The sequence below is a fragment of the Spermophilus citellus genome (assembly GCF_964194105.1).
Source record: "Spermophilus citellus genome assembly, chromosome: 15".
NCBI lineage: Eukaryota > Metazoa > Chordata > Mammalia > Rodentia > Sciuridae > Spermophilus > Spermophilus citellus.
Window position 1 is genome coordinate 88970765 of NC_138195.1, and position 25557 is coordinate 88996321.

The 25557-nt window shown below is 35.9% G+C and overlaps 1 protein-coding gene and 1 pseudogene across 7 annotated transcripts in view; one reads left to right on the top strand and one right to left on the bottom strand.

Moving 5' to 3' along the window:
* The window catches only part of PLEKHA1 (pleckstrin homology domain containing A1), a 61984-nt gene that overhangs the window by 18940 nt on the left and 17487 nt on the right, over positions 1–25557 (top strand). For 5 of the 6 annotated variants that reach the window (XM_081267774.1, XM_081267775.1, XM_081267771.1 and 2 more), the window contains exons 2-6: positions 2528–2688; positions 8198–8254; positions 11798–11843; positions 18488–18585; positions 24800–24925. In XM_081267774.1, the coding sequence (XP_081123900.1) occupies positions 2548–2688; positions 8198–8254; positions 11798–11843; positions 18488–18585; positions 24800–24925 (468 nt within the window). In that variant the 5' untranslated portion in view covers positions 2528–2547. The remainder of the gene's footprint in view (positions 1–2527; positions 2689–8197; positions 8255–11797; positions 11844–18487; positions 18586–24799; positions 24926–25557) is intronic. The other variant, XM_081267776.1, reaches the window with a different exon arrangement.
* Positions 9072–11545, bottom strand: LOC308634055 (ATP synthase F(0) complex subunit B1, mitochondrial-like; annotated as a pseudogene). Its single transcript has 2 exons — positions 11523–11545; positions 9072–9839 (listed from the first exon to the last, which is right to left on the bottom strand). The product of its transcript is annotated as an ATP synthase F(0) complex subunit B1, mitochondrial-like (transcript).

Below are 25557 nucleotides of genomic sequence, written 5' to 3' on the forward strand. Positions count from 1 at the left end.
AAACTTGAGTAAAGAGATTATTTCTTTGTAAGTGCTAGATTTATAACACACTTTTTTTCTCTACATTTTTTTTGGTGCATTATTGTACTTATTGGTTGTTTTTATGTATTTATGCATGCACACAGTCAATATAATTTGACCAGTGTCATTTCCTGATGTTTCCCCTTTTCTTTCCCTCCTCCTTCCCTAGGGTCCCTTTCCTCTACTCTGCTGATCTCCCTTTGATTTTTCATGAGATCCCTTCCCCTACATCTTTTTTTTTTTCTTTTTCCTCTCTGCGGACTCCCTCCCCCCCTGCGGACTCCCTCCCCCCCTGGGGCTTACTTAGGTCATATGTTACAAGAGAAACATATGACCCTTGACCTTCCGAGTTTGACTTATTTCACTCACCATAATGTTTTCACATCCCATCTATTTTCCTGAAATGACATAATTTCATTTGTGTGTGTGTCTGTGTGGTGCTGGGGATTGAACCCAGGGACATGTACATGTGAGGCAAGTGCTCTACTATATCCCCAGCCCTCCTTTTTTTTTTTTTTTTTAATGGCTGAATAAAACTTTATTAGCTGGGGTGTAGCTATTGTGGGTAAAGCATGCTAGCTCAGCATGTATAAGGCCCTGGGTTTGGTCCCCAGCACCACCAAAAAGAAAAAAACAAAAACCTTCCATTGATAACACACATTTAATGGACAACTTTATTTGAAACTTTTTGATGTGTTTCACCATTTCTCTACATATAAAATAATGATATATCAGACTGCATTGTTATTGAATCTTCTGTTGTCTTACAAATTTAAATATTCTAGTTAATTTACCTTGAGCCTTTAAATGAAGAACTAATTATACAAGTTCAGTCTGACAAAAGGAATAGTGTTGCTGGCTCTGCCAGTATAGGAACAGCTATCTGCAGAGTGGACTAAGCTTCATGTCAGGAAGATCATACATCTATAGTTTTTAGATCAAAAATGGTTGGAAACATCACTGTTTACCCAGATCCTGGTTTACAACAAAAGTTTCAATACTTTAGAACCAGAATATGTTATACTTCTTAAGTTTCTTTTAACCTGTACCTCCTCTTTTTCTCTCTCCCCCTTTTTTCCCCCTGTGGTAATTTATTTGCTTAAGAAACTGGGTAGTCTGTCTTTTAGTTTCCCAGCCTGGCTTTGGATTGGATCTCAGTGTTGCTGATTGGATCCCTGTGGTGCAATTTAATATGTTCCTGTGTGTTCTGAATTTCTGTCTTTGGTAGTGGGATATAAAGGGACCGAGTAATTCAGATTTAGATAAAACATTTTTTGTTGTTATTACATGTTCACTCCATAGAGTTTTACAGAGATAGGGTGGTGTAGAGTTTAAGAAAGGAGCTCTGGAGTCCAGGAATCTGGGTTTGAGTTTTGATTCTTTTCCTACTAGTTCTGTAATCCAGGGCAGTTACTTACTGTCAATGTTGACGTCTTTATTTGTGAAATGGATTGGTGATGCCTACGCTTAGGGTTGTTATGAAGATTAAGATAATGCATAGAAAGGAACATTGCACAGAACCTATAATAGAGTAAGTGGTCTATAAACATTAGCTATTATTACTATTGTCTTACAAATTTAAATATTCTAAAACAATCCAAAAGGTAGATTTTCTTGCTAGGAAATTAAAATTTGGAAAGCTAATTTTTGACTCACTTGAGTTTATTTTAGGGTAAAAGTAAGTAACTTACTCAGCTAAGGGGTACATAGCTCTTCTTTGTCCCTATCAATGTGAACATAAATTTATTTTCTAAAGTGATGTATTTTCATGCTTTAGATGTTGGCATAAATTCTTTTTTTTCCTTTTTTTATTGTTGGTCGTTCAAAACATTACATAGTTCTTGATATATCATATTTCACAGTTTGATTCAAATGGGTTATGAACTCCCATTTTTACCCCGTATACAGATTGCTGAATCACATCATTTACACTTCCATTGATTTACACATTGCCATTCTAGTGTCTGTTGTATTCTGCTGCCTTTCCTATCCTCTACTATCTCCCCTCCCCTCCCCTCCCCTCCCCTCTTCTCTCTCTACCCCCTCTACTGTAAATCATTTCTTCCACTTGTATTATTCTTCACTTACCCCTTACTTCCTCTTGTATATAATTTTGTATAACCCTGAGGATCACCTTCCATTTCCATGCAATTTCCCTTCTCTCTCCCTTTCCCTCCCACCTCTCATCCCTGTTTAATGTTAATAATCTTCTCATGCTCTTCGTCCCTACTCTGTTAGTTACTCCCCTTATATCAAAGATGGCATTTGTTTTTTAGGGATTGGCTAGCTTCACTTAGCATAATCTGCTCTAACGCCATCCATTTCCCTCCAAATTCTATGATTTTGTCATTTGGCATAAATTCTTATTAACTAGTTTCACCTAACATTGAGAAGAGTAGGCTTCTTGTTAAACGACTGCATCATAGCACAGATTTAATCTTGCTTCCTATTGCAAAATTCTTTTCTTTTTTCTAGGGAGCTTACTGTTAATGTTTTTATTTTACAGGGTAATGTTCAAGCCCAGAAATGCCTTATGTGGATCGTCAGAATCGAATCTGTGGTTTTCTAGACATTGAAGAAAATGAAAACAGTGGGAAATTTCTTCGAAGGTACTTCATACTGGATACCAGAGAAGATAGTTTTGTATGGTACATGGATAATCCACAGGTTTGTAAAATCCAAAGATTACCTTTAAAAAGCATAGTAAAGTTCATTTATTACATGATTTGACATGCTCTATAGGCTTTAGGATTTGTCTTTTTAGGTAATACTATGTTTATTATTACACTGTCTGTCTTATCTGTACCCATGACCCTTATTGTCTTGTTTGAGTTTCAGAAGGTAAAACTACATCATTTGATAAAAATTGTGTGTGTGTGTGTGTTTGTATGTGTATATCCTTCTTGGGAGAGAAGTGTTACCTCCAGTGGAATTTTTTTTTTTAATCTTGCTTTTTATTTAAAAAGTTGAAAAGTTACATATTCTAGTTTAACAGTTACTTTCCTGGAAATTTCTGTCCTTTAAGCATATGTGTAATTTAAAATTTAAATCAGCAATATTTATCAATCTTTTAAAAACAAATTTTTGTAGTTGTAGATGGACAGAATGTCTTTATTTATTTGTTGGTTTTTATGTGCTGCCTCACGCATGCTAGGCAAGCACTCTGCCACTGAGCTATAGCCCCAGCCCTTTATCAATCTTAATGCATCAAAATGATATATGTTCCAGAAACTTGGAAGGCTAAGCAGGAGGATTGCAAATTCAAAGCCAGCCTCTTTAACTTAATGAGGCCCTAAGCAACTTAGTGAGACCCTATCCTAAAATAAAATGGACTGGGGATGTGACTCAGTGATTAAGTGCCCCCTAAGTTCAATCCTGGGACCAGAAAGAGGAAAAACAACAACAACAACAAAACAATAATCCCTGTTACCAAAAATACAGGTATAATAATAAATATGTACAGATTTTTAAATTTAGGTTTGTATACATTCAAATAATTTAATATAAAATTCTGTGAACCAAAATTACTGCATAATTGTGACCTAAAAGAGGACTCAGTCTATCTGTAGCACTGAGTAAGAACCACATCTGGGTTTAGGCTTCTGCAAATATGTTTTCAGCTTGTATACCTACCTTGTTTATGTTCAAATCTTAACTACCACAAATGCTTTTCCACCTATCTAAAATCTTATTCCTTTGAAAAAAAAAGTATGTGTAGATGAGATATAAAACCCTTTTTAACTCTGAATGTTAAAAGGGGTATACATAGTTCTGGTAGAAAATTTTTAACTCATTTGGTTGAGATGTTGTATGTAGGATAGGGATGATGATGATGATGATAATGAAGATGATAATTTTTATTATTATTATTTTAATGTGGTGCTGAGGATTGAACCCAGTGCCTCACACATGCTAGGCAAGCACTCTTAACACTGAGCCCTAGCCTCAGCCCAAACTATTACTCCTTTTTCTTTTTTTTTTTTTTTTAGTTGCTCATGACAATACACTGATCATGACATATCATACATTTGATTCAAATGGGGTATGGAGGATATACAATCAATCAACAATTACATGAAAAAATGCTCACCATCTCTAGCAATCAGAGAAATGCAAATTAAAACCACTCTAAGATATCATCTCACTCCAGTAAGAATGGCAGCCATTATGAAGTCAAACAATACAAGTGCTGGCGAGGATGTGGGGAAATAGGTACACTTGTACATTGCTGGTGGGACTGCAAATTGGTTCAGCCAATTTGGAAAGCAGAATGGAGATTCCTTGGAAAGCTGGGAATGAACCACCATTTGACCCAGCTATTCCCCTTCTCAGACTATATCCAAAAGACCTAAAAAGAGCATACTATAGAGATACAGCTACATCAATGTTCATAGCATCACAATTCACAATAACTAGACTGTGGAACCAACCTAGATGCCCTTCAATAGATGAATGGATACAAAAAATGGCATTTATACACAATGGAATATTACTCAGCACTAAAAAAAACCCAAAATCATATATAGTTCTTTTATAGTGTAAGACTTGACTGTCAGTCATTGTAATGCCATATGTGAACTGAAATATATTTAAATTTTATTGTTGCTTTGCAAGTCATTGGGATAAAGATCACAAATTAAAAATTAGGATCCCAGTTTCAAGATATGTGAGAGACTTAAAAATAGAAATCATCTGTGAGTAATTTTAAAATTTATTTGTGGGACTCTATTTCAAATAAAACTTGATACAAAAGTTAAAAACAGAAATGTATGCTACAAGAAAATATATGCAAAGCAGGAGTGAATCCCTAGCAAATGTCTTGCCCAGTGGGTTTTAGATATTTGAAACACACATTACTAAAAAGTAATTATATTTCAGACAGTGTTTATTATTTTTTTCTGTGAGTCAAAATCTAGTTCATTGCATCATCTAACCATTAATCTCACTTTTGCCCTCCAGTTTTCTGTTATCTAAGTTTTAAGTCTTTATTTATAGGCAGCCTTTCACTTTTAATTCACTTGATATTTTTTGAGTAGTGACTTTGTATTAGACATATTTTGCTGGGAACTGTTTGCTACTACTATCTTTGCAGAGCTTATTGACACCCTGTTTTATTGCCTTACCTCTGGGTGTAACCACCTTTCTTGGGAGTTAGCCACCTGATGTGTATTACCTTATTTACCTAGCTAGAGTCAGTGGGAGGAACAATAGGTCAGCAAAAATCAAAAGTTCATCTTTGCTTTTTTTAAAAAAAGTGTAGATCAGATTCCTCCCTTTCAGGACTGCAATTCTTTATCTGGGGCATGGTCCCCTCATAAACTTCTTTTTCCCAGGTAGAAACTGAGAACTCCTTGACTCCCTATAATTGCTGCTTGCCAGATTTCAGCTCCTGGTTCTTCTCCAGAACCATCACATAGTTTAGCCTGTGTTCTCTCCCCGAAAGACCTCTCTCTTTGCAAGGTCTGTGCAACTTATATGTGGTAACATCAAAATTAACCTAGAATGTTGGATATGATTTTGGTCAAGAGGTGATAACAAGTAGTTTATTCCAGGGCTCAGAGTGCTGTGGACAAAGCAGTCAAGGCAAGAGGACCCATGGCACATTTGGACAATAGTTTATCTCTTTGGCAGTGGGGGATATCTATTGAGGGTTTCAGCAGGGTCTTTGTCACATGAATTTTTGGGAATGAGGGTGTTACTGGGGACTGAACCCAGGGCCTTGTGCATGCTAACCACAGGTTCTACCTCTGTGCTACGTACCCAGGCTCTCACGTCAACTTTTTTGTTTCTCTTGTAATTAGTTCAGTGATTTTTCTGGCTATTTGCAGAATTTAATTTTTTTTAAATTCTTATTAATTTTTTGTCTTCTTTCCAGCTTATGAGAATCCTTAAAATTTTGACCTGCTATTAATAACATTTTGTGTCACCTAAATGTAATGATTAAGACATAATTTTTTGCATGACCAATGTGATTCTGCAACCTGTACACTCAGAAAAATGAGAAATTATACCCCATCTGATTCAAATGTATGATATGTCAAGGTCATTGAACTGTCATGTGTAACTAATTTTAAAAAAAGACATAATTTTTTTTATGGAAACTTTAGCAAAACATCTTGTTAAGATTATTACATTAGTTAAATCATATTAAATTCCAGTTTTTAGTCATTTTGAATTACTGAAAAATGTCAATTTCAAATGATTCAGTCTCATTGTTTTTGTGGAAGTGCAAGACGTGGTTATACTGATTGTAATAACTCTGGTAAAGAAAATCTGTTTGATGCAACTGTCTTTAGAGAGCCAATTCCTCTCTTAAGTGCTTCCACTAATCATTGGTTTAAAAAAATCAATGCTAATGTATTACTAGGTATCAGTTGGGGGCTTTCTGTGTTCTGTTGTGGATGTTGATAATAGTGGAGAATTAAATAATGAAGTAACTGTGCTAGGAAGTGAATTTGAAGAAACTTTAAAAAGTATTTGGCAAAATGAGTTTAGGAGCTAACTAACAAATGGCTTGTCTTCCTTTGTATCTTAGATGTCTTATTAGTTTATTATTTCTTTTTCATTGTCAAGTAATACATTTTGAAACCTGTTTTTTTTTTTCCTATTTGAACTTTACAAGAGTCCTTCTAGTCCATAGATATATTTTTAAATATTCCACTGATATTTCCCTCTACTGTGCTACTGTTTCTTCCATGATCCTACGTTTCATACTTTGATTTCTCACTTTCTTACCCAAAGGCTTAGAGCTCTGTCCAGTGAGTTAAAACAATACACTTACGGAAGATTTAAAACAAAAAAAAGTTATTTTGAATTAAAGGGTAACTGTTTTAAAAAATTCACTTTAATATGAATGATTCTTGAAGACATACATTTCCTTATCCAAAATTTTTTTTAAAAAACAACCTAAGCATAAAATATTAGAATACGACTAAACTTTTAAAAACTTAACATTAAAAACTATAATTTTGTTTTATATACATATTTATTGATTTATATTTGAAAGTTTGGACATCATATACAGTTCAAAGCAGAACATAATGCAGTTTTACTCTACATAGTAGTAAATATTTTGAAAAGACTGTGCCTATCAACAATAACCAGCTCAAGTTTGGGAATCTTAACACTGAAATGTCTAAGCTTCCAATAAGCTTATCTGATGAAGGTACTTCCTAACTATTCGTTGGAATAAGCTGTAGATTTGTTTTTTAATTATTTTTTAGTTGTAGTTGGACACAATACCTTTATTTTATTGTATTTATTTATTTTTACGTGGTGCTGAGGATTGAACTCAGGGCGTCGCACATGTGAGGTGAACGCTCTACCACTGAGCCAAAACCCAGCCCCTTTAGATTTTTTTCTTAATGTGCATTATTATAAAGTCAGAAGAAAAGTTGATCCTGTTTCATTTTTAGCAGAGATGGTTTTCAAAGTCAAGATTTAGTTTTACTTTTAAAATCTTATATCATTCTTTTCATTTGTATTCTTCATTACTTTTCCCCAGGTTCGTTTTTTTTAGTTTTGCTACCTCCATCTTCCTCTTTTATAAACTACCTAGTTATTATATTTCACGGTGCATTGATTAAAGCATAATTTTGATTATGTATCTGCTCACCAGCCTTCTTCATTGGTTTCAACACTATAAATTCATTTATCCTCATTTGTCTCAACGTTCCCTACGTATGATTTAGGGAGAATCAATATTTTGAAAAAAAGTCATCCATATAGATTAAATGTGGTATGACAAACACTAAGCCATTTAAATGAGAGAAGAATCCAGCATTTTTTTTTCAAGAGATACATTTGATAAAGAAGTTTTAATAAAACAGTAATATGTGTAGTTTTCTAAAATTTCTTAGTTTTATTTGTTTATGTTTTCAATGTCTTATCCTTTTTTGTGGCTTTTTAAGCTAATGAAAAAGAACATTAGTTTGACTACAATGATAAAAACAGACTTTCAGTTATAGACTGCATTCAAATGGAACAGAGGAGTTGCCACTTTGTTATCCAAGTTTCTATCTTAGTATCAAACCTTGTGATACATACCAGAGAAAAGCTGATTTCTAAAATGTGATCTTAACAACTCTTAATTTCTTACCTTTAGAATATATGAAACATTATTATAAATAAATGTATAATGTTGGCTATTAATTATATATTAATAATTTGTTTCTAGAACCTTCCTTCTGGATCATCACGTGTCGGAGCCATTAAACTTACGTATATTTCAAAGGTAATCTTTATACTTTGTTTTACTTTCATGTGTGAACTAAAATTCCTCCTAGTGCAAGTGTGAACAAAAGCAGCAGTTTCTATTTCATTTAAAGTGTATATCACGCTGAAAACAGTACCTGATTACTACAGGTAGGAAGATCCTTAAATTGACAAAATTGGGAAGAAAATAAATTCAATCTTCAGGATGTGATGAATTGCAGAAGTTAATACTAATGTTTGTGGTCAGATACTTGAACATCAGAATGAGAAAAATCAGTTAACTATTTTGAGAAGATCTGGAGAAGTTTTTTCTAAATGTGTGGTTGTTTTTGTTGTTATTTTGTTTTCTTGTAGTGCTAGGGAGCTCAAGGGTGCTCTACCATATCCAGAGCCTTTTTAAAATTTTATTTTGAGGCAGGGCCTCGCTACATTGCTGAATCTGGCCTGGAACTTGAGATCTTCCTGCCTCAATAGCCACCGTATCTAGCTCCTTTGTTCTTTTTAATTTTGTTTTAATCATTACTTTATTGCAAGATGATGGAATTAATTTTAAATTTAAATTGTAACTTGGTAATCTTTCACCAGGCAATATGTTTTAATAAAAGCAAACCACTTTTTAAAAAGCAATCAAAGAACAACTCAAAATGCAGAATAATGATGAGAAATATTTGGCCAACAGATTTAGCTGTCTCACTAAAAGAAACTTGAACTTTTCTTTTTTAGAAAAGGTAAACTGTAATTTCAGTAGATAGCAGTAGAGAAAGATTTTGTCACGTAAAATAGTTTTCATTTACCCAGTCAGTTGTGTATAGCTGTCTCAACTGGGACAGATACATTTACATAACCGGCTTTGCTTGAGCCTTCTTTCAAGCAGCTGGAGATCTGTAATGCACTTGGCAGTCGCTTCATTTTCCCGCTGTGCAGAGATGCTCTGTACACAAGCTTCTCCACCCAGTTTATCATGTGTTCCTGTTCCTTTCAATGCATCATATTCTGCACAGAGATATGATAATCCAGGCAATTCTTTACCTCCCTCCAAGGCCATAGCAATGTTATTCCCCTGGACATCAAAAAGATAGTGGTGCTTCTGAACCAGTGCCTGCTTTGACTTCTCCAACTCAATTGGAAAATTCTCCTGGATATGTTTGATGGAAGCCTTCTTCACCTCTTCTAGTTGGGCAATTTTTTGCTCATTATCAATAAATTTTCCAGTAGAGGCACCATATTTTTTAATTACATAGACAAGTAACCCCACTATTGATATGGGAGAGAAGGTCTCTGGGGTAATAATCACATCTATTTCTCTGGATATAAAATAGAAGATAAGCCCAGTTCCAAGCATGGAGGGTCCTGTTACTCCAGTTTTAGGATAAAGAAACTGGAAGAATTCCTCAGGGATCAGCCCAAGATGAACTTTTCCTCCATATCCAGGAAGAGGTGGTAGAGGGGCAAGATGTGACTGCCTGGTATGAAAGATCCTCGTTGCCTGTAATATCCCAGTCCTAGGAAGGTTGCATTCCTGAGACAGGGCCGCTTTGGCGGCAGCAAAAAGTACCACCAGGAGACCATGGTCAGCAAATATCCAGGTAGCAGGCTTAGTGTCCCTGTGATTCTGACCAGAGACCGTAGGGGCCCCAGCTCCTTTGTTTTTGACATTATGTTTATGTTTTATTTTGAGGAAAATGTGGACTATCTTCACGTTGAAAGGATGATTTTTTTTTCCTTCTTTTTACTTTGTTTCTACTAGTTTCTTTTTTTTTTTTTTTAAAGAGAGAGTGAGAGAGAGGAGAGTGAGAGAGAGAGTGAGAGAATTTTAATATTTATTTTTTAGTTTTCGGCGGACACAACATCTTTGTATGTGGTGCTGAGGATCGAACCCGGGCCGCACACATGCCAGGCGAGCACGCTACCGCTTGAGCCACATCCCCAGCCCCTCTACTAGTTTCTGTTTTCTTTTTTATTTGTTTTTCTGGTGCTCTTATAGTACTATTTTTCTATTATTTTCAAAAATTGAGATTTTATATTGATCAGATAGCTGTTTTCCTTTTCTTTAATTAGTGTTTTAGAAAGAGACATGGAGGTGCTAGTCGTGTGATTGTTTTGTTTTACACAAAAGCCATAAGAAGTTTGTTGGTAAAGTATGAGATGCGAAAGGTATCACACAGTGCTGTTAAATAATGTACACTGATACACATACTGTGATTATTGGCAAAGATGGATCATTTCAATAGAATATTGATTATAGATGGGCCTCTGTTCAGAAGACAGATACTTTTTTAAATAAAAGACTTCATCAGTATTACAATAAAGCTATTCATTCTCATTGAAAAAACATATTTTTCTTAAAAAATATTTTTTAATTGTAAATGGATCTTTTATTCTATTTATTTATTCATTTATATGCGGTGCTGAGGATCAGACCCAGGGCCTCACACATGCCAGACAAGTGCTCTACCACTGAGCCACAACTCCAGCCCCGACAAAACATATTTATTAGCCCTCAGACAACAAAGAGGCCGAGGCAGAAGGATCACAAGTTCAAAGCCAGCCTCAGCAAAAGTGAGGTGCTGAGCAACTCAATGAGACCCTGTGTCTAAATAACATACAAAATAGAGGGATGTGGCTCAGTGGTTGAGTGCCCCTGAGTTCAATCCCTGGTACCAAAATAATAATATTAATAATAACAACAACAACCTCTTCTCTGTGCAGTTCTGACTTTCTGTCTGTCCTACAGCTTACTGAAGTTTGAGATTTACAGTTTGTACTCTAGTTTAGACATTTCAACTTATTTACCCAGAATTTATTCCCGGAACAAAGTTCAGTGTGACGCAGCTGTGAATTTGTAGTTGGGATCAGAATTCCTTTTGAAGGTACAAAATAGATGCCACAATTATGAGTTCTTCCTCTCGGCAACAGCATAGCGATAGTCATGCGTGGGATTCTGAGAGCTTCTTATTTGGGGATAGCAGCAACCAGGTGTAGCTAGTTGCTTCACTTTCTAAAAGGAACCTTGTGCTACATTTAAGTAAGTAGCCCCATTACCCTGTATTCTCCTGTAAAAGTGGGGATTAAGTACCTTGTTAATTTCTCATAGCATATTAATGCCTTCTGGATTTGGGGACTTCAAATACACAGTCTTCCCCTTGCCCACCCCCATTTCACTTAGAGTTCACAGCTGATTTTGAAACATGACATTTGAGAACAATTCAGAGCTTATAGATTATTCATTGAGGGAGTTTTAAAGATGATGTTAAATGAAAAATGTTTATGTGTGTGACAAATCCTACTGTTTTACTTTCAACTTCTTCATATTTCCTTCAGAGAAAAAAACAAGGTTTTTCAAAGAAAACATGGAAGTAACATTTGTTTAAAATTACATGTGAAACTCAGATTCTATACTTAATTTGCTGCTGTTTTTCAGTTGCCTTTGAAGTTTAATTTCAGATTTATATGATAAGTGTTCATCATTGTTGGGAAAGTATACATGTGAGAGTTTATATGATATTTGAGTTTGGTTAGAGTAGTGTTGAATTGAATAATGCATCTCTCTCTTTCTTGTTAGGTTAGCGATGCAACTAAGCTAAGGCCAAAGGCTGAGTTCTGTTTTGGTAAGTAGCCATATTTTATGTTAGTTACTTTAAATTAGATTGATATAATTAATTCCATCAGAGTAAAAGAAAACAGTCACAGAAAACACAGAGAGTAAACCTGTGGCTTAAAGAGTTATTTTAAGACAAATTTCCTTGCAGTCACCATCCAGGTAAGTCAATAAAACTTTGTCCCAATCCCCAAACCCAAAGCTTCTTTCTGTGCCCTATCCTAGTCACAGCCTCCTTCCTGCACCCATGTGTTACTGTTATCTTGACGTTTATAATTTTCACCTTCAGTGAGATTTTAGGTAATTTTTAACTTTATACCTAGTATTATTTTATATTATTAAACACGTAAATAATGAAAAAGATTTGGTCTTGAGTTTGTCAGGAGAAATTTATAGTTTGGAGGCAGGAGTAGTTGAGGTATATTAGATCGCCTTGTTGAGCAGATATTTAGTGACTACCTCGTTTGTGGCAGACACTGTGCTTACATTGGGATGATGAGGTGAACAGGAGCAGTTGCTGCCTCTAAGGCTCTCAGAGGCCGGTTGTCTCACATACAGACACAATGTTAGGTTATTATCATTACATTTATCAAAATACATAAAGGGGGGTATAGTCTATTAAAGGAAGAACCAAGAAAGAGCTCCACACCTTCATAGGGGACCTCAGGAGTCAGGGGAACCACACTGGATGAAGTGCTGAGTTTGAGGCCAAGTAAACTCCTGATCATCCTTTACATTGGGGAGAAAGGTAGGAGGACCACATGGGCAGAGGTGTGCCAGGTAGAATATGGTGTGTGGGGGCTGAGCACTTGGTGAAGCTGGGGACAGTCGTGAGAGGCTAGAGTAAAAAGGCAGGCATAAGTCTGCATGGGGTGGGTTGACAAGTGACCACATATAAATAAATAAAATAAAGTCATTGTGTCCATGTACAACTAAAGAAAAATATTTTTTTAAATAATAAGATTTAAAAAGAAAAAAGGAAAAAAGGAAGAAAGATATGGAAGCAACCCATAGGTGAAGTAGCTTGGTTTGGGAGAGCCTTGATGCATATTGGTTCAGTCGCATTTAAATTGCTGTACTTAAGGGCCTGAATTACCATGGTACCAATGGGAGAAAGAGGAAGGTTGGGAAAACATTTGAAGTCCCCAAAACTTGGATGCTGGATGTACGGGAGCTGAAGGGAAGAGAGAAATAGCAAGGAAGTTTATGTTAAGAAATGAGGGAGCCAGGCATTGTGGCGCACGACTGTAATCCCAGCAACTTGGGAGGCTGAGACAGGAGGATCACAAGCAAAGCCAGCCTCAGCAACGACAAGAAGCTAAGCAACTCAGTGAGACTCTGTCTCTAAATAAAATTGAAAATAGGGCTGGGGATGTGGCTTAGTGGTGGAGTGCCCCTGAGTTTAATTCCTAGTACCCCAAAAAAGAAAAGAAAAAAAAGGAATTGAGGAGAGCTGATGGGACAAGGCAAAATGTTTGGTAGGAGGTTGAAGGGGTGAGGGAACTTTCAAGTGGAAATCTTATGGTGGCAATAACTGATAACTGGCTAAAACTGGAAGATTAAGAATGGAGAAGGTCTAGGGGTAAGCACCACCAAAAAACAAACCAACCAACCCTGAATGGAGAACTGGAGACGGAGATGGTTGAAGCTGGGAGAATTAATATTCTCTCAGAGAATATCCTAGTGGACACCAGTAGTGGGAGAGACAGAAATTAGGAATGGCCAGCTGACATAAAGAGAGACTATTTACATTGTTTAAAAAAAGTTACTTTGGGAGGCAGAGTTAATGTTACAATTCTTTGCTCTCTCTTACTTGCAAAGGGCAACTTTCTTTGGTAGGCCATAAATTAGGAAAAGCATCTGATAGTAATCATATATCCAATAAGAAAATATGATAGGAGCAGGATGGAATACAGCAGTTGGAAAAGTAGCTATGAAGCTATTGCATGGTGGTGCAGGCCTGTAATCCCAGCAGCTCAGTAGGCTGAGGCAGGAGGATTGCAAGTGCAAAGCCAGCTTCAGCAAAAGGTGAGGCCCTAAGCAAATCAGTGAGACTATGTTTCTAAATAAAATACAAATAGGGCTGGGGATGTGGCTTAGTGGTTTAATCCCCAGTCACCCCCCTAAAAAAAAAAAAAAAAAAAAAAACGTATTTACTACAAATTATACTATTGGTTATTAAATAAGAACATGCTTAGGAGCCTTACAAATGATGGCTATTGGGGGCAAGTCAAGTAAGAATTTTGTATTTTAGAATATTTAATGAATATACTTTTTGACAAATCTTTATTTGTAAAATTTCAAGAAATAGTGTAAAGTAATAAATTTGACATTCATAATTTTGGGATATTTAAAATAGATGATTTATTTGGAATCAAAGATTAAGATTAAGCACTTACTGGTCTCTCTATTGCAGTAGAGAAATGAGTCATAAAATGCTTTCTTTGAGAGAGAGAGAAAGAGAGAGAGAGACAGACACTGGCTTCTAAAATGAACCACAATTTCCATTTCAAATTGCAACCTAATCTCACAAATTGCTCCAGAACAGTGAGGACAAGAAACACTCAGACCTCTAATAGACATGTGTGAACCTCACTGTATAAAGATAGAAGGAAGATGGAGGAATAACAGGTACCTAGGCAGCTTAGAGGAAGAGGCCAATGAAGAGCTAACCATTTTGGGTCCTTCCCTACCCTGACTCTAGACCTGGAAATTTTCTTAGAAGAGTCAGCAGCCCCATAATCCAAGAGAGTTCACACGGGTTTTTTTTTCCCAAAAAAATTCTTCCCATATTATTATTGTTTTTTTTTTAGTTACCTTTATAGTTATACATAGTAGTTGGGTTCTAGTCAGTCTTTTTAACACCTCTTTTTAAAACATGAATAGACAGCCCAGAATTACTTAATATTTAAGGAGAATTATCAAATAGGAAAAGAGACATGAGACAGTGCAAAACTCACGTGAAAAATAAAAAAAATCTAAAGGTAGGACAAAGGTAAAGAGGTAAGAGGAGAGAATTAAGAAAATTAGACACACTCTCAAGGAAGTCCAGCATCTAAGAGAGGAGAGGGCAGAAAAAGAATAGATTAGGTAACCTGACAAAGAATGAGATAACGTGTTTTATCAGCACGTAATATGTAACCACAGTTGAGCCATAGTCAGTGCTGGGTTGTGAGATGATTTGAGTTTGCAGTTAAGCTAATGTTTATGCTTTAGTTTTTATTTCATTTATTTTATTTATTTGGATGGTAAAGATTTGGAATGAAGTTTTCCAGGGAAAAGGCAGGAAGCACTCAAGCCTTGGGCACATTCATTGTTCATTGAGCTTAAAAAGATGACAACATAGAGATGTCCTAGTTTTTTTTTTTTTTTTTTTTTTTAATCAGAGTCTCTTTCCCTGTTTCCTCTTGCCTCTGATATTGCAAATATACCGCTTTTCCAGTAATTTGCTTTATATTTTCCACAATATTTCCATAGTTCGTGAAATCTCCAAGGATGATGATGGAGAATAATATCCTGTCCCAGGCACTATGCTAGGTTTTTGCATGTATCATCTCTACCTCTCAAGGAAGGGGTAGTTGGCATTTCTGTTTCACAGATGTAGAAAACAGGGCTTAGCAGTCAAATGATGTTTATGGGATGATTCTGCTTATAAGAGCATCAGCCAGTCAGGTCTGACTAATTTCCAGGCTCTGATTTATTTATTTTTTCTACAGCAGATCACTGTGCCTCTCTTGCTGTGATATAATAAAAGTATGTGGGTTTTTATTCAGACTTCAAGGTGTGCCAGAAGTCTTTTTAGAGATTTAGCGGTCTCACTTCCTTCTCTTAGAAGAGGTTTTTCTAGAATTGTTATTCATTCAGAAATGTGTGTATTAAACATTGACTTTGTACCAGGTGTAGTATATTAATTACTGTTGAGATTTTCAAACTCTCAGCATTCTGAGTGGATGCCCAAACAACACGGGGAGAAACCATCATGAGGGCTGAGTCTCAGCCCAAGCTGTGAAAGAGTCTGAAAGCATACTGTATTGACAGCTGGGAGTTAAAAAACACAAGTTGTATATTGACATATATGATGTTCTTGCTAAACATATGTAACTCACTAGTTTATCTTAAAATTTTCTTTATGGTATTTATCATTTCTCCAGTCTTTAGAAGAATATAAAGGAACAATTTACAGTGTGTTAATATTTAGTTTCCAGACTAGTTGTTCAGTGGCACTTCATGGATACAGTTTTATTTCCTTTCTGAGACCCTCACCTTAATCAAGGAAGTTCTGGTTTGGTTCCAATCCCAATTTCAAAATCTTGTGTGTTTGGTAACTTTTTTTCCCTTGAGGGTTTTCATTTCTTCCTTAGTCTTATTCAGCTGGATGCTAGTACATCATTTCAAGTTTTGGTGCAGACTTTTGAAAGTTATTTTTATATTTTAACAACAGTATAGCTATTCACATGTAATGTAACACATTGCAACAGTGTAGCTGTTCACATGCTTTAGCTTCTGTAATAATATTTATGTTTTTAAATATAAATCCACATTTTATATAATAAATAGCTTTAATTCAGAAACTATCTTTGTAGCCAGCTATATATGCAGTTGTGCTTTGCTTTATAAATAGCCCCAGTCCCCTATGTATATGTAAATTGCATTAGAGGCTCCAAATATATGAAGAATTTAAATGTAAAGAAAACTCCTAAGGACTTGAAAAATGAAGGTCTTTATTTTTCTAATCTTTTTTTTTTTAATTTTAATTTTAATTTGTTCTTTTTAGTTATACATGACACTAGAGACTTTTTTGACATTTATGCAGACTTGGAGTATATCTTATTCTAATTTGGATCCCAGTCTTTATTTTTCTAATTCTAAGTAAGGGAAGTTCTCTAAATACATGAAATGTAGAGGCATTAAAGGAAAAAATTGGTAGAATATTTGTTTGATCAAAAATACCATGAACAAAGTGAAAAGTCAAATGACAGACTAGGGGAAGTACTTCATGAAACAGAAAGGGTGGATGATAAATGAACAACTCAGGAGAAATATGAGTAAAGTTCATGGAACAAGTACAGATGACTAATAAATGTGCCAAAGTAATTTGTCACAATAATTAAAGAAATTCAAATATAAACAAGGTATAATTATCCACTGATTAGGTTTCAAATATTTCTCTATCAGTCAAAGTCCAGTCAAGAAAACATAAGTCTCAGGGGATTTAAATTATTATAGGTAATTGGTTACTTAAATGTTGAAAGAGCATAAAGGGAATGTTGAAGTCACCCACAAATTAGAAAATGTGTGAAGCAGTCTACCCCAGGACCAGAGAGACAAAAATGAAAAGGTAGACTATCATCTAGGATTTGGAGAAGCAGCCACTAGGGAGCTGCCAGGGCTCCTTAGGTGCCTGAGGGCACCCTGCCAGGATGGTGTAGGGAGCACCAGGAGGTCCTGGAACAGTAGCTAGTTGTGTGCTGCTGTTGGAGGGAGGTCAAGAGCAGGTAGTCAAGAGTATCCACTCTCATCCTCCTCCCTACACCTTTCAGGCTTCTACTAGTACCTCCCATGGGCAGTTTAGTTTGCAAGGAAGCCTAGGAAGTACTTTGTGCGGACTCTAAGCCCTAATGTTACATAGCCCTGGGGCTGAAAACAGTAGGTCTAGCACAGGTACTAATGACCAGTTCTGGTGAGGAGGAATAAGTGAAAGGAATAAGTATAAATGGATTCAGCCTTTTTACAAGACAATAACTAATACCTATTAAAAAATTTAAGTGAATTCCCTGTGACCAGCAAGTCTGTGTCAAGAAATCTCATAGAAATACTAGTCCAAATACGGAGAAAGATATGTTTTTTTTTTTAATTTTTTTATTGCTCAAAACATTACAATGATCTTGACATATCATACATTTGATTCAAATGGGGTATGTAATCTTAATCTTATTTTTCCACGTGTACAGATTGCAGGATCACATTGGTTATACAGCCACGTTTATACTTAGGGCCATACTAGTGTTTATTGTATTGTGCTGCCCTTCCTATTCCCCCTTCCCCTCTTTCTACCCAATGTACTGTGACACGTTTCTCTCTCTTTTTTCTTCCCCCTCACACCATCTTATATGTAATTTTGCATAACAATGAGGGTCTCCTACCATCTTCCTGCAATTCGCCTTCTCTCTCCCATTCCCACGCACCTCTAGTCCCTATTTAATGGTAATCTTCTTCTCATGCTCTTCCTCCCTGCTCTGTTTTGAGTTGCCCCCCCTTATATCAAAGAAGACATTCTGCATTTGTTTTTTAGGGATTGACTAGCTTCACTTAGCATAATCTGCTCTAATGCCATCCATTTCCCTGCAAATGCCATGATTTTGTTGTTTTTTAGTGCTGATGTTTTGATATTTTATCTAATTTCAAAAATTGGAGATATCCTGAGTGTCTATTGTTGGGGGACTGACGCACTGTATTATGTATATCCATTTAATGAAAAAATGTGCCCATCAAAGAATTTTCCCTATGTAATTGGGTTATTTTATATAGGCAAATATATTTTGTCAAATCCAAGAAAGTCTCAAAGTGTTGAATCTAGCAAGATTTTTTTAGCTGCTGTGAACAAGTTTAGAGGTAACAAGTACTATATTTCATGTTTATTTTTCCTTCCAACAGTTATGAATGCAGGAATGAGGAAATATTTCCTACAAGCCAATGATCAGCAAGATCTAGTAGAATGGGTAAATGTGTTGAACAAAGCTATAAAAATCACAGTAAGTATTTGGATTTTTTTTTTTTTTTTTTTACAATTTTGAGTGTCTGGAAGTAATCTTAACATTTTGAAAATGTACCTACCAAATGTCCCCAGCTTTCTGTCAGGTCACATACTTGAGCTTTGTTTAAAAGACAGATGTTCAGAATGTGAAATAGTTCTCTTGTACCTGGTGACCATCAGACATTTCATCAGCCCACAAATGCATTTCACCCATTATGTACCAATAAGGATATATATTATTGGAGATTTTAACCACTTCTTATGTTGCTGGGGGAAATACATGTAGCATGCAGAGTTCTATCTTGAGGGCATGTTATTTTTTTCTTCCAGAGTAGAAGAGGCTTTCTGCCGGGTATGTACCCAGGTGATGGTAATAGGCCTAAGCCCTGATAGGGCAGGAGTTGAAGATGGGAGCAAAACAAAGGGAAATGAAGGCTAAGAAATGAGGTACAATATAGGGATCCGGTGGGAAGACTGTGGCAGCTGGATGGTTCTGCCCAGGTGGCCTTAAGGAGTTGATCTTAGGCACTAGCTTTCTAACCTCTCCTGTGCCTTTTCCTTGAGTTCCAGAGCTTGGTACTCTTTGGACCTTCCTCTACTCCTACAACCTCTTTGCTTCTGACATGAGCTTTTTTTTTTTTTTCTGTTGAACATTAATATTTATTGATTATTTATACTATGACAGGCGTTGAACTGAAGGTTTTACCTAAAAACCGAGGCTTAGAAAGATTCAGTGACTTGTACAGGTTTCAGAACTGGTGAACTGTGGGACTGGGAGCCTGGGGATGGTCTGTCAGGTTTTGGAGCTTAGCTAGCTCTGAAGTGCAGTGAACAAGAGCCTATCCTGATGTTTTGTTTTACTACTGATGCTGATGAGCAAGAGCATAGGGTGTACTCCTGACTGAGCCTTGCTGCACCTTTATCTCCTTCTACACTAACAGAGAAACACATTGTAGGCTGCCTGGAAAAGCTTGGGAAGGAGTTCCTGTGGGGATTGTGTCAGCTGAAGGGTGGTTTTTTTTTGTTTGTTTGTTTGTTTAAGTTGTAGTTGGACACAATACCTTTCTTTTATTAATTTATTTTATGTGGTGCTGAGGATCGAACCCAGTGCCTTGCACATGCCAAGCAAGTGCTCTACCGCTGAGCCACAACCCCAGCCCCTAAAGGGTTATTTACTGGCTCTAAACAACTTACTCTTAAAGAACAGAAGCCCAGAAAGTCAGCTTGTTAGTCACTTGTTAGTTTCCTTCTAAAATGAATGATCCCATATTTACATTGCAGCAGAAGGAGTTACTGTAGCTAAAGCTGTTTTCACAGGTGGATTGAATTTTTTGTCTTCAGAACAGCCAGTTATCACATGATGGAAAATGCCCACATATCGTATCTGATTTGTACATGAAGTTATTTTGGGCTTGCAGTTTTAGGAAAGGAATATTTTGAACTAATTCAAAAGTATGTATATATTTTTAAAATATTTATTTTTTAGTTGTAGGTGGTCACAATATCTTTATTTCATTTTTATGTGGTGCTGAGGTTTGAACCCAGTGCCTCACATGTGCTAGGGGAGCACTCTACCATTGAGCCACAACCCCAGTCCCAGAAGTATATATTCTTAAAATGTTTTCAATGATCATTTTTACCTCAGTAGATACTCTCTACTTGAAAAATAAAGACAAGGGGCTGGGGTTGTGGCTCAGAGGTAGAGCGCTTGCCTAGCATTCATGGGACACTGGGTTTGATCCTCAGCACCACATAAAAATTAAATAAAGATATTGTGTCCACGTATAACTAAAAAAAGAAAAAAAAAAAGACAATATGTGGTATCTTTCCTGAATTATTTTTTTTTACAATTTGCAATAATAAGCATCCATCTTTTTGATGTTTTAAAATGTGGATTTTTAATTAGCTTTTGTGGTTTTGCAGCTTTATTTCATGTTGAAATTTTTAGTTTTTTTATTGGTGTTTTATAATTGTGCATAATATTCAGATTCATTGTAACATTTGTACATGTACATAACATAATTTGATCAATTTCATTCCTTGGTACATCCCCTAAAATTTTTAAATTTTGAGGTAAATTTGTTAGTAATGGTTTTTATAATTCACATTTAGGAAATATAGAAATCCTTGACTCAGCTGGGTGAGGTGGCACACACCTATAATTCCAGCAGCTTGGGAGTCTGAGGCAGGAAGACTGAAAGTTCAGTCAGCCTCAGCAGTGGCAAGGTGCTAAGCAGCTGAGTGAGACCCTGTCTCTAAATAAAACAGAAAACATGGCTGGGGATGTGGCTCAGTTGTTGAGCGTTCCTGAGTTAAGTTGCCAAGGCAAGTTTTGATCCTCCTGCCTGCCTTGGCCTCCCAAGTAGCTAAACCTGGGAGTACAGGTGTAAGCCACCCTGCTCAGCTCTACTATAGGTTTAATTTAAAAGTCAATTTTAATCTAAAAATTAATCTTTTCATTTGTGTTACAAACTCAAATTTGACTTTTTTTTTTTTTTTTTTTTTAATGGCCACTGAGAGCAAGTTGAAGTGTGAACTGAGTATAAGACTTTGGTTCTAACAAAATGGTATATGTGCCTAAGAGTGTTAGCTGGGCCTTCTGTTTTAAAGTAATATTTTCAACTGGCATGTCAGGTGGAGAGCACTGCCTCTAAATAAAATACAAAATATGGCTGGGAAGGTCCAGGAATTTGTGTCTGAACCTTTCAGGTTTTAGTCTTCAAGTACTGTCTAATTAGTAAATTGAACATCAACCTTTCCTTTAACTTCTAAGAAATATATAGCATTTCCATTTATTTCCGTCATAAATATCAAAGTCTGTTTTATTCATCTCTTTACTCTCTAATTATTTTTACCTTTTCTTGTTTTTTTAATATTTATTTTATTTTTTTAGTTTTCGGTGGACACACAACATCTTTGTTTGTATGTGGTGCTGAGGATCGAACCTGGGCCGCACACATGGCAGGCGAGCGCGCTACCGCTTGAGCCACATCCCCAGCCCCAAATTATTTTTACCTTTTTTTTCCTACTATTGGAATTTTTAACATTAGATTCATAAGGAAATACATGCTAAAATGCATCCAAATCTCACATGAAAAACAATCATGTTTAAAAAAAAAAGAAAGAAAGCAGGGAAAGGCAATAGTCGGACCAGACCTGCTTAGTGTCTGACACTTGCTCTCACCCTCCCCTGTGAGACCACATTTCTGATTCTCATTAACAGTTGACTTATTTGGAAACTTGTGGCTTAGGGTTCTTGAAAATTTAGTTTAATGGCCGAATTTAGACTAACTTTTCATTCAGAGTACCTAAATTTTAAAAAAATTAATTGAAAATGTATTTAATTTATTGTGTGTGTGTGTGTGTGAGAGAGAGAGAGAGAGAGAGAGAGAGAGATACATTGAGGATTGATTCTAGGGTTTTGTGTATTTAAGGCAAGTACAGTACTACTGGGCCACTTTCCAAAGCCTAAGTACCTATAATTTTTAAGGGAGTTACATATATTTATGGATATTTGGCTTGTATTGTTCTTAAGATAATAAGGTAACTATAAGTTAGGTAGTTTTTGTTACAAAATGCAATTCTGAGTTAATTATTAGACTTGAACATTGGAGTTATGTTATATTTAACTCTTGATTTTATTATAGGGACAAATTAGAAGCAGTTGGTTTAACAGCATAAGGAAGGATTTTGTGGGGAGGGTACCAGGGATTGAACTCAGGGGCACTCAACCACTGAGCCATATCCCCAGCCATATTTTGTATTTTATTTAGAGGCAAAGTCTCACTGAGTTGCCTCAGTGCCTAGCTTTTGCTGAGGCTGATTTTGAACTCAAATGATCCTCCTGCCTCAGCCTCCTGAGCTGCTGGTATTACAGGTGTGTGCCACTGTGCCTAGCTGAGGATTTTTAATATACTATAATTTTGGAAGAAAAATGGAAAACCTAATATAAATTTCAGTAGATTTTTGAGTTACACTAAAGATTTTTCTTAGGAAATTACCATATACAGCTGAACTCTCAACTTCTTGTAAAAAGGAGAAGCTACTACTTTTTTTATAAGTCTCCTCTTGACAGCACATCTCATCTAACGTAGTTAAAGAGATCATTTTCTCTCTGGTTTCAAATTCTCTTTATGGTGTTTTTGGTTTTTAGTAAGATAAAAGGCGACATTTTCACTGTCAAAATCATTTAGATACATGATGCTGTTTATTAGAAAAATGTATGTTTCCTCAGCAGGTTGTTCTAGGGCATGATGTTCTATTTTTCGTTGGCAGCTAAAATTCTGTGTACTCCTGTGTTACCTTTTAAGCAGTCTAAAATGTATAGAACTTGAGGTATCCAGGATTCACTTTCTGATCTTCCTTTACTGTTTCTCTTTTTCTCCTTTGTTTCTGCCAGTGACTGGCATTGTAATATAAGTTCATGTCAGAAGCTGAAGGATTGGGCCCAAAGACTGAGTGGAAGGCAGGGTGGAAGGGAGAGGTCAAGGAGTTTTAAAGGTCACCTATGAGACAAATCATTTATATCCATAAACAGTTATGTCCAAGTTTGTGTGGTCTGCTGCAGCTCAACATCCTCTCTCACAGGCATGGTCTGTGTTTGCTAATTATTTTGCAAAAAAGCTGCTTTTCTATAAACCTAATGAGAGTAGCATCATATAAAAAGAACACAGGTTTTGGAACAGTGTTTTCTTGAACTATGGTTTGTGAAACACATCCCTCAAAAACACTTAATGTTTTCTCTTACAATATTTTTTTGGGGATTGCACTCTAGATTTTTTTAAAATCAGAATTTCTGGATATAAAGCCTGAGGATCTGAATTTGTCAATAATGTTCCTGGGTGATACCTTGAGCACATTTCAGTTTGTGAGAATCCACCCTACCTTGGGATCATACTAATGAATGATTAGGGACTTTGGATACAGCATGAATGGAGTCTCCTTTAGTTCTCTTGGGACTTTGTTAACAGATTAACTATGTGACCAGCAGATTAACTATGTGACATTTAATCTTAAATGTTTTTATGCCACTAGTTTTGTGATTTTCAGTAGTATTTATTATAATGTTTCTAAAAGACTGCAAGATCCCCAAATGTCCTTTACATCATGTTAAGTATCATAATTGATGTTGTAGGTTTTACTACATTTTATTCATAGCCTTAAAAATTTATCATTCAAATTCAGACCATAAGCTGGGCATGGTGGTGTATACATATAATCCCAGCAGTTTCCAGAGGGCTGAAGCAGGAGGATTAAAGGTTGGGGATGTGGTGCCCCAATGTTCAATTCCCAGAAAAAAAAGTTCATAAAAAAAAACAACAAAAAAAAAAGTTCATACCATGTTTAACAGTCTATAGACAAAAATATTGATTAGCTGAGTATTTTATTTGTGGTCCCTAGTTGGGCCACAAATAAAAGCTAAGTATATGTTAAATATGATTCCACATCAGTTAGGCATACATGTATGAGATTCTCCTGTTATCACAGTCATTATTTGTTTATACTATGAGTGATTTATCATTGATTTCAGAATTGGAATCTCATCTTTAAATCCCTAATAAGTGTTGTGTTATTTTGAATACCTTGTTTTTTTTTTCTCTTAAGGAATTTCGTTCTTTTTTCCTGCTGATTTTAAATGTGTTTATTGAGTCAGTTTTTCAGCCTTTATTGAATACTTATGTGTTTAGAAATAGATTGTGTCTTGAAGCCATTAAAGATGACTGTGCCACGATCTCTAACCCCCAGACCTTGCAGAATCCTAAGTAGAAATGGAGGAAAGGGAGGGTGGCGGCAAAGATCTACAATCCATATAAAGTTCTCTATTGAGCAGGGTCCATGATGGTTTGGAAGAGAGTTAAACAGACTTGGCTAGATCTAATACAACCAGGGTCTGAGCCTGTTCCCTAATGCCTCTGGGTCTCTGTTTCTTACTTCTCAAATGGAGATACTGCTTCTTTGCATAGGGTTGACAGAAGGAGTATGAAGAAATGGATCAAGCAGTACCTGTGCCAAGTTAGCACTCAGTATTTGATGGCTGTATTGTAAAGCATTACTAGATCAGAAAATTAATGTGACAACCTATGGGATTGGTACTCACGTGTGTGTGCCTATACACCCAGATGTATTTGTCAATTATATATAAATGAACAATTGGAAATTCTTTGATAGAGTGTTTCATATAAAACACTGGTTACAAACTAACTTTGTTTCAGGTACCAAAGCAATCAGACTCACAGCCTAATTCAGATAATCCAAGTCGCCAGGGTGAATGTGGGAAGAAGCAAGTGTCTTACAGAACTGACATTGTTGGTGGTGTACCCATCATTACTCCAACTCAGGTAATAAATAAATCTTCTATTGTATGAGGGTCTTGTTATTCTATTGATTTTTATATTGTCATCAAAACCAAAACAGTGTGCATCTTTACTAAACGAATTCAATACTCAGTACTGTAGGAAACTTTTATTTTTGTGTTTCTTAATTCCAAAGTATATGTTTATTACTAAGAAAAATGGAGATCACAGATTAAAATACATAAATTTCATGTTTTTTCTGAGCCTTCTGTGTACTCCTCCCCATAAATGGAGATGTGAATTATATATTAGATATTTTCCACTTTTATCATGAACATGTTCCAAATCATCTACAGTTACTTTGCTCCCCCCTCCCCCAGTATTGGTGATTGAACCCAGGGGTGCCCTACCACTGAGCTGTAACCTCAGTCCTTTATTTCAAAATTTTATTTTGAGACAAGGTCTTGTAAAGTTGCTGAGGCTGACCTTGAATTTGCTATCCTCTTACCTCAGCCTCCTGAGTCACTGGGATTATAAGCAACCCACCACTGTGCCCAGCTTTCAATATCATTTTTATTGACTCATAGTAGTTCTGCCATGAATTTACCGTAATTTTACAAATACTCTATTGTGGACAAATGGAGTTCTTTTTCCCTTTTCTTTCTTCTTTTATATAT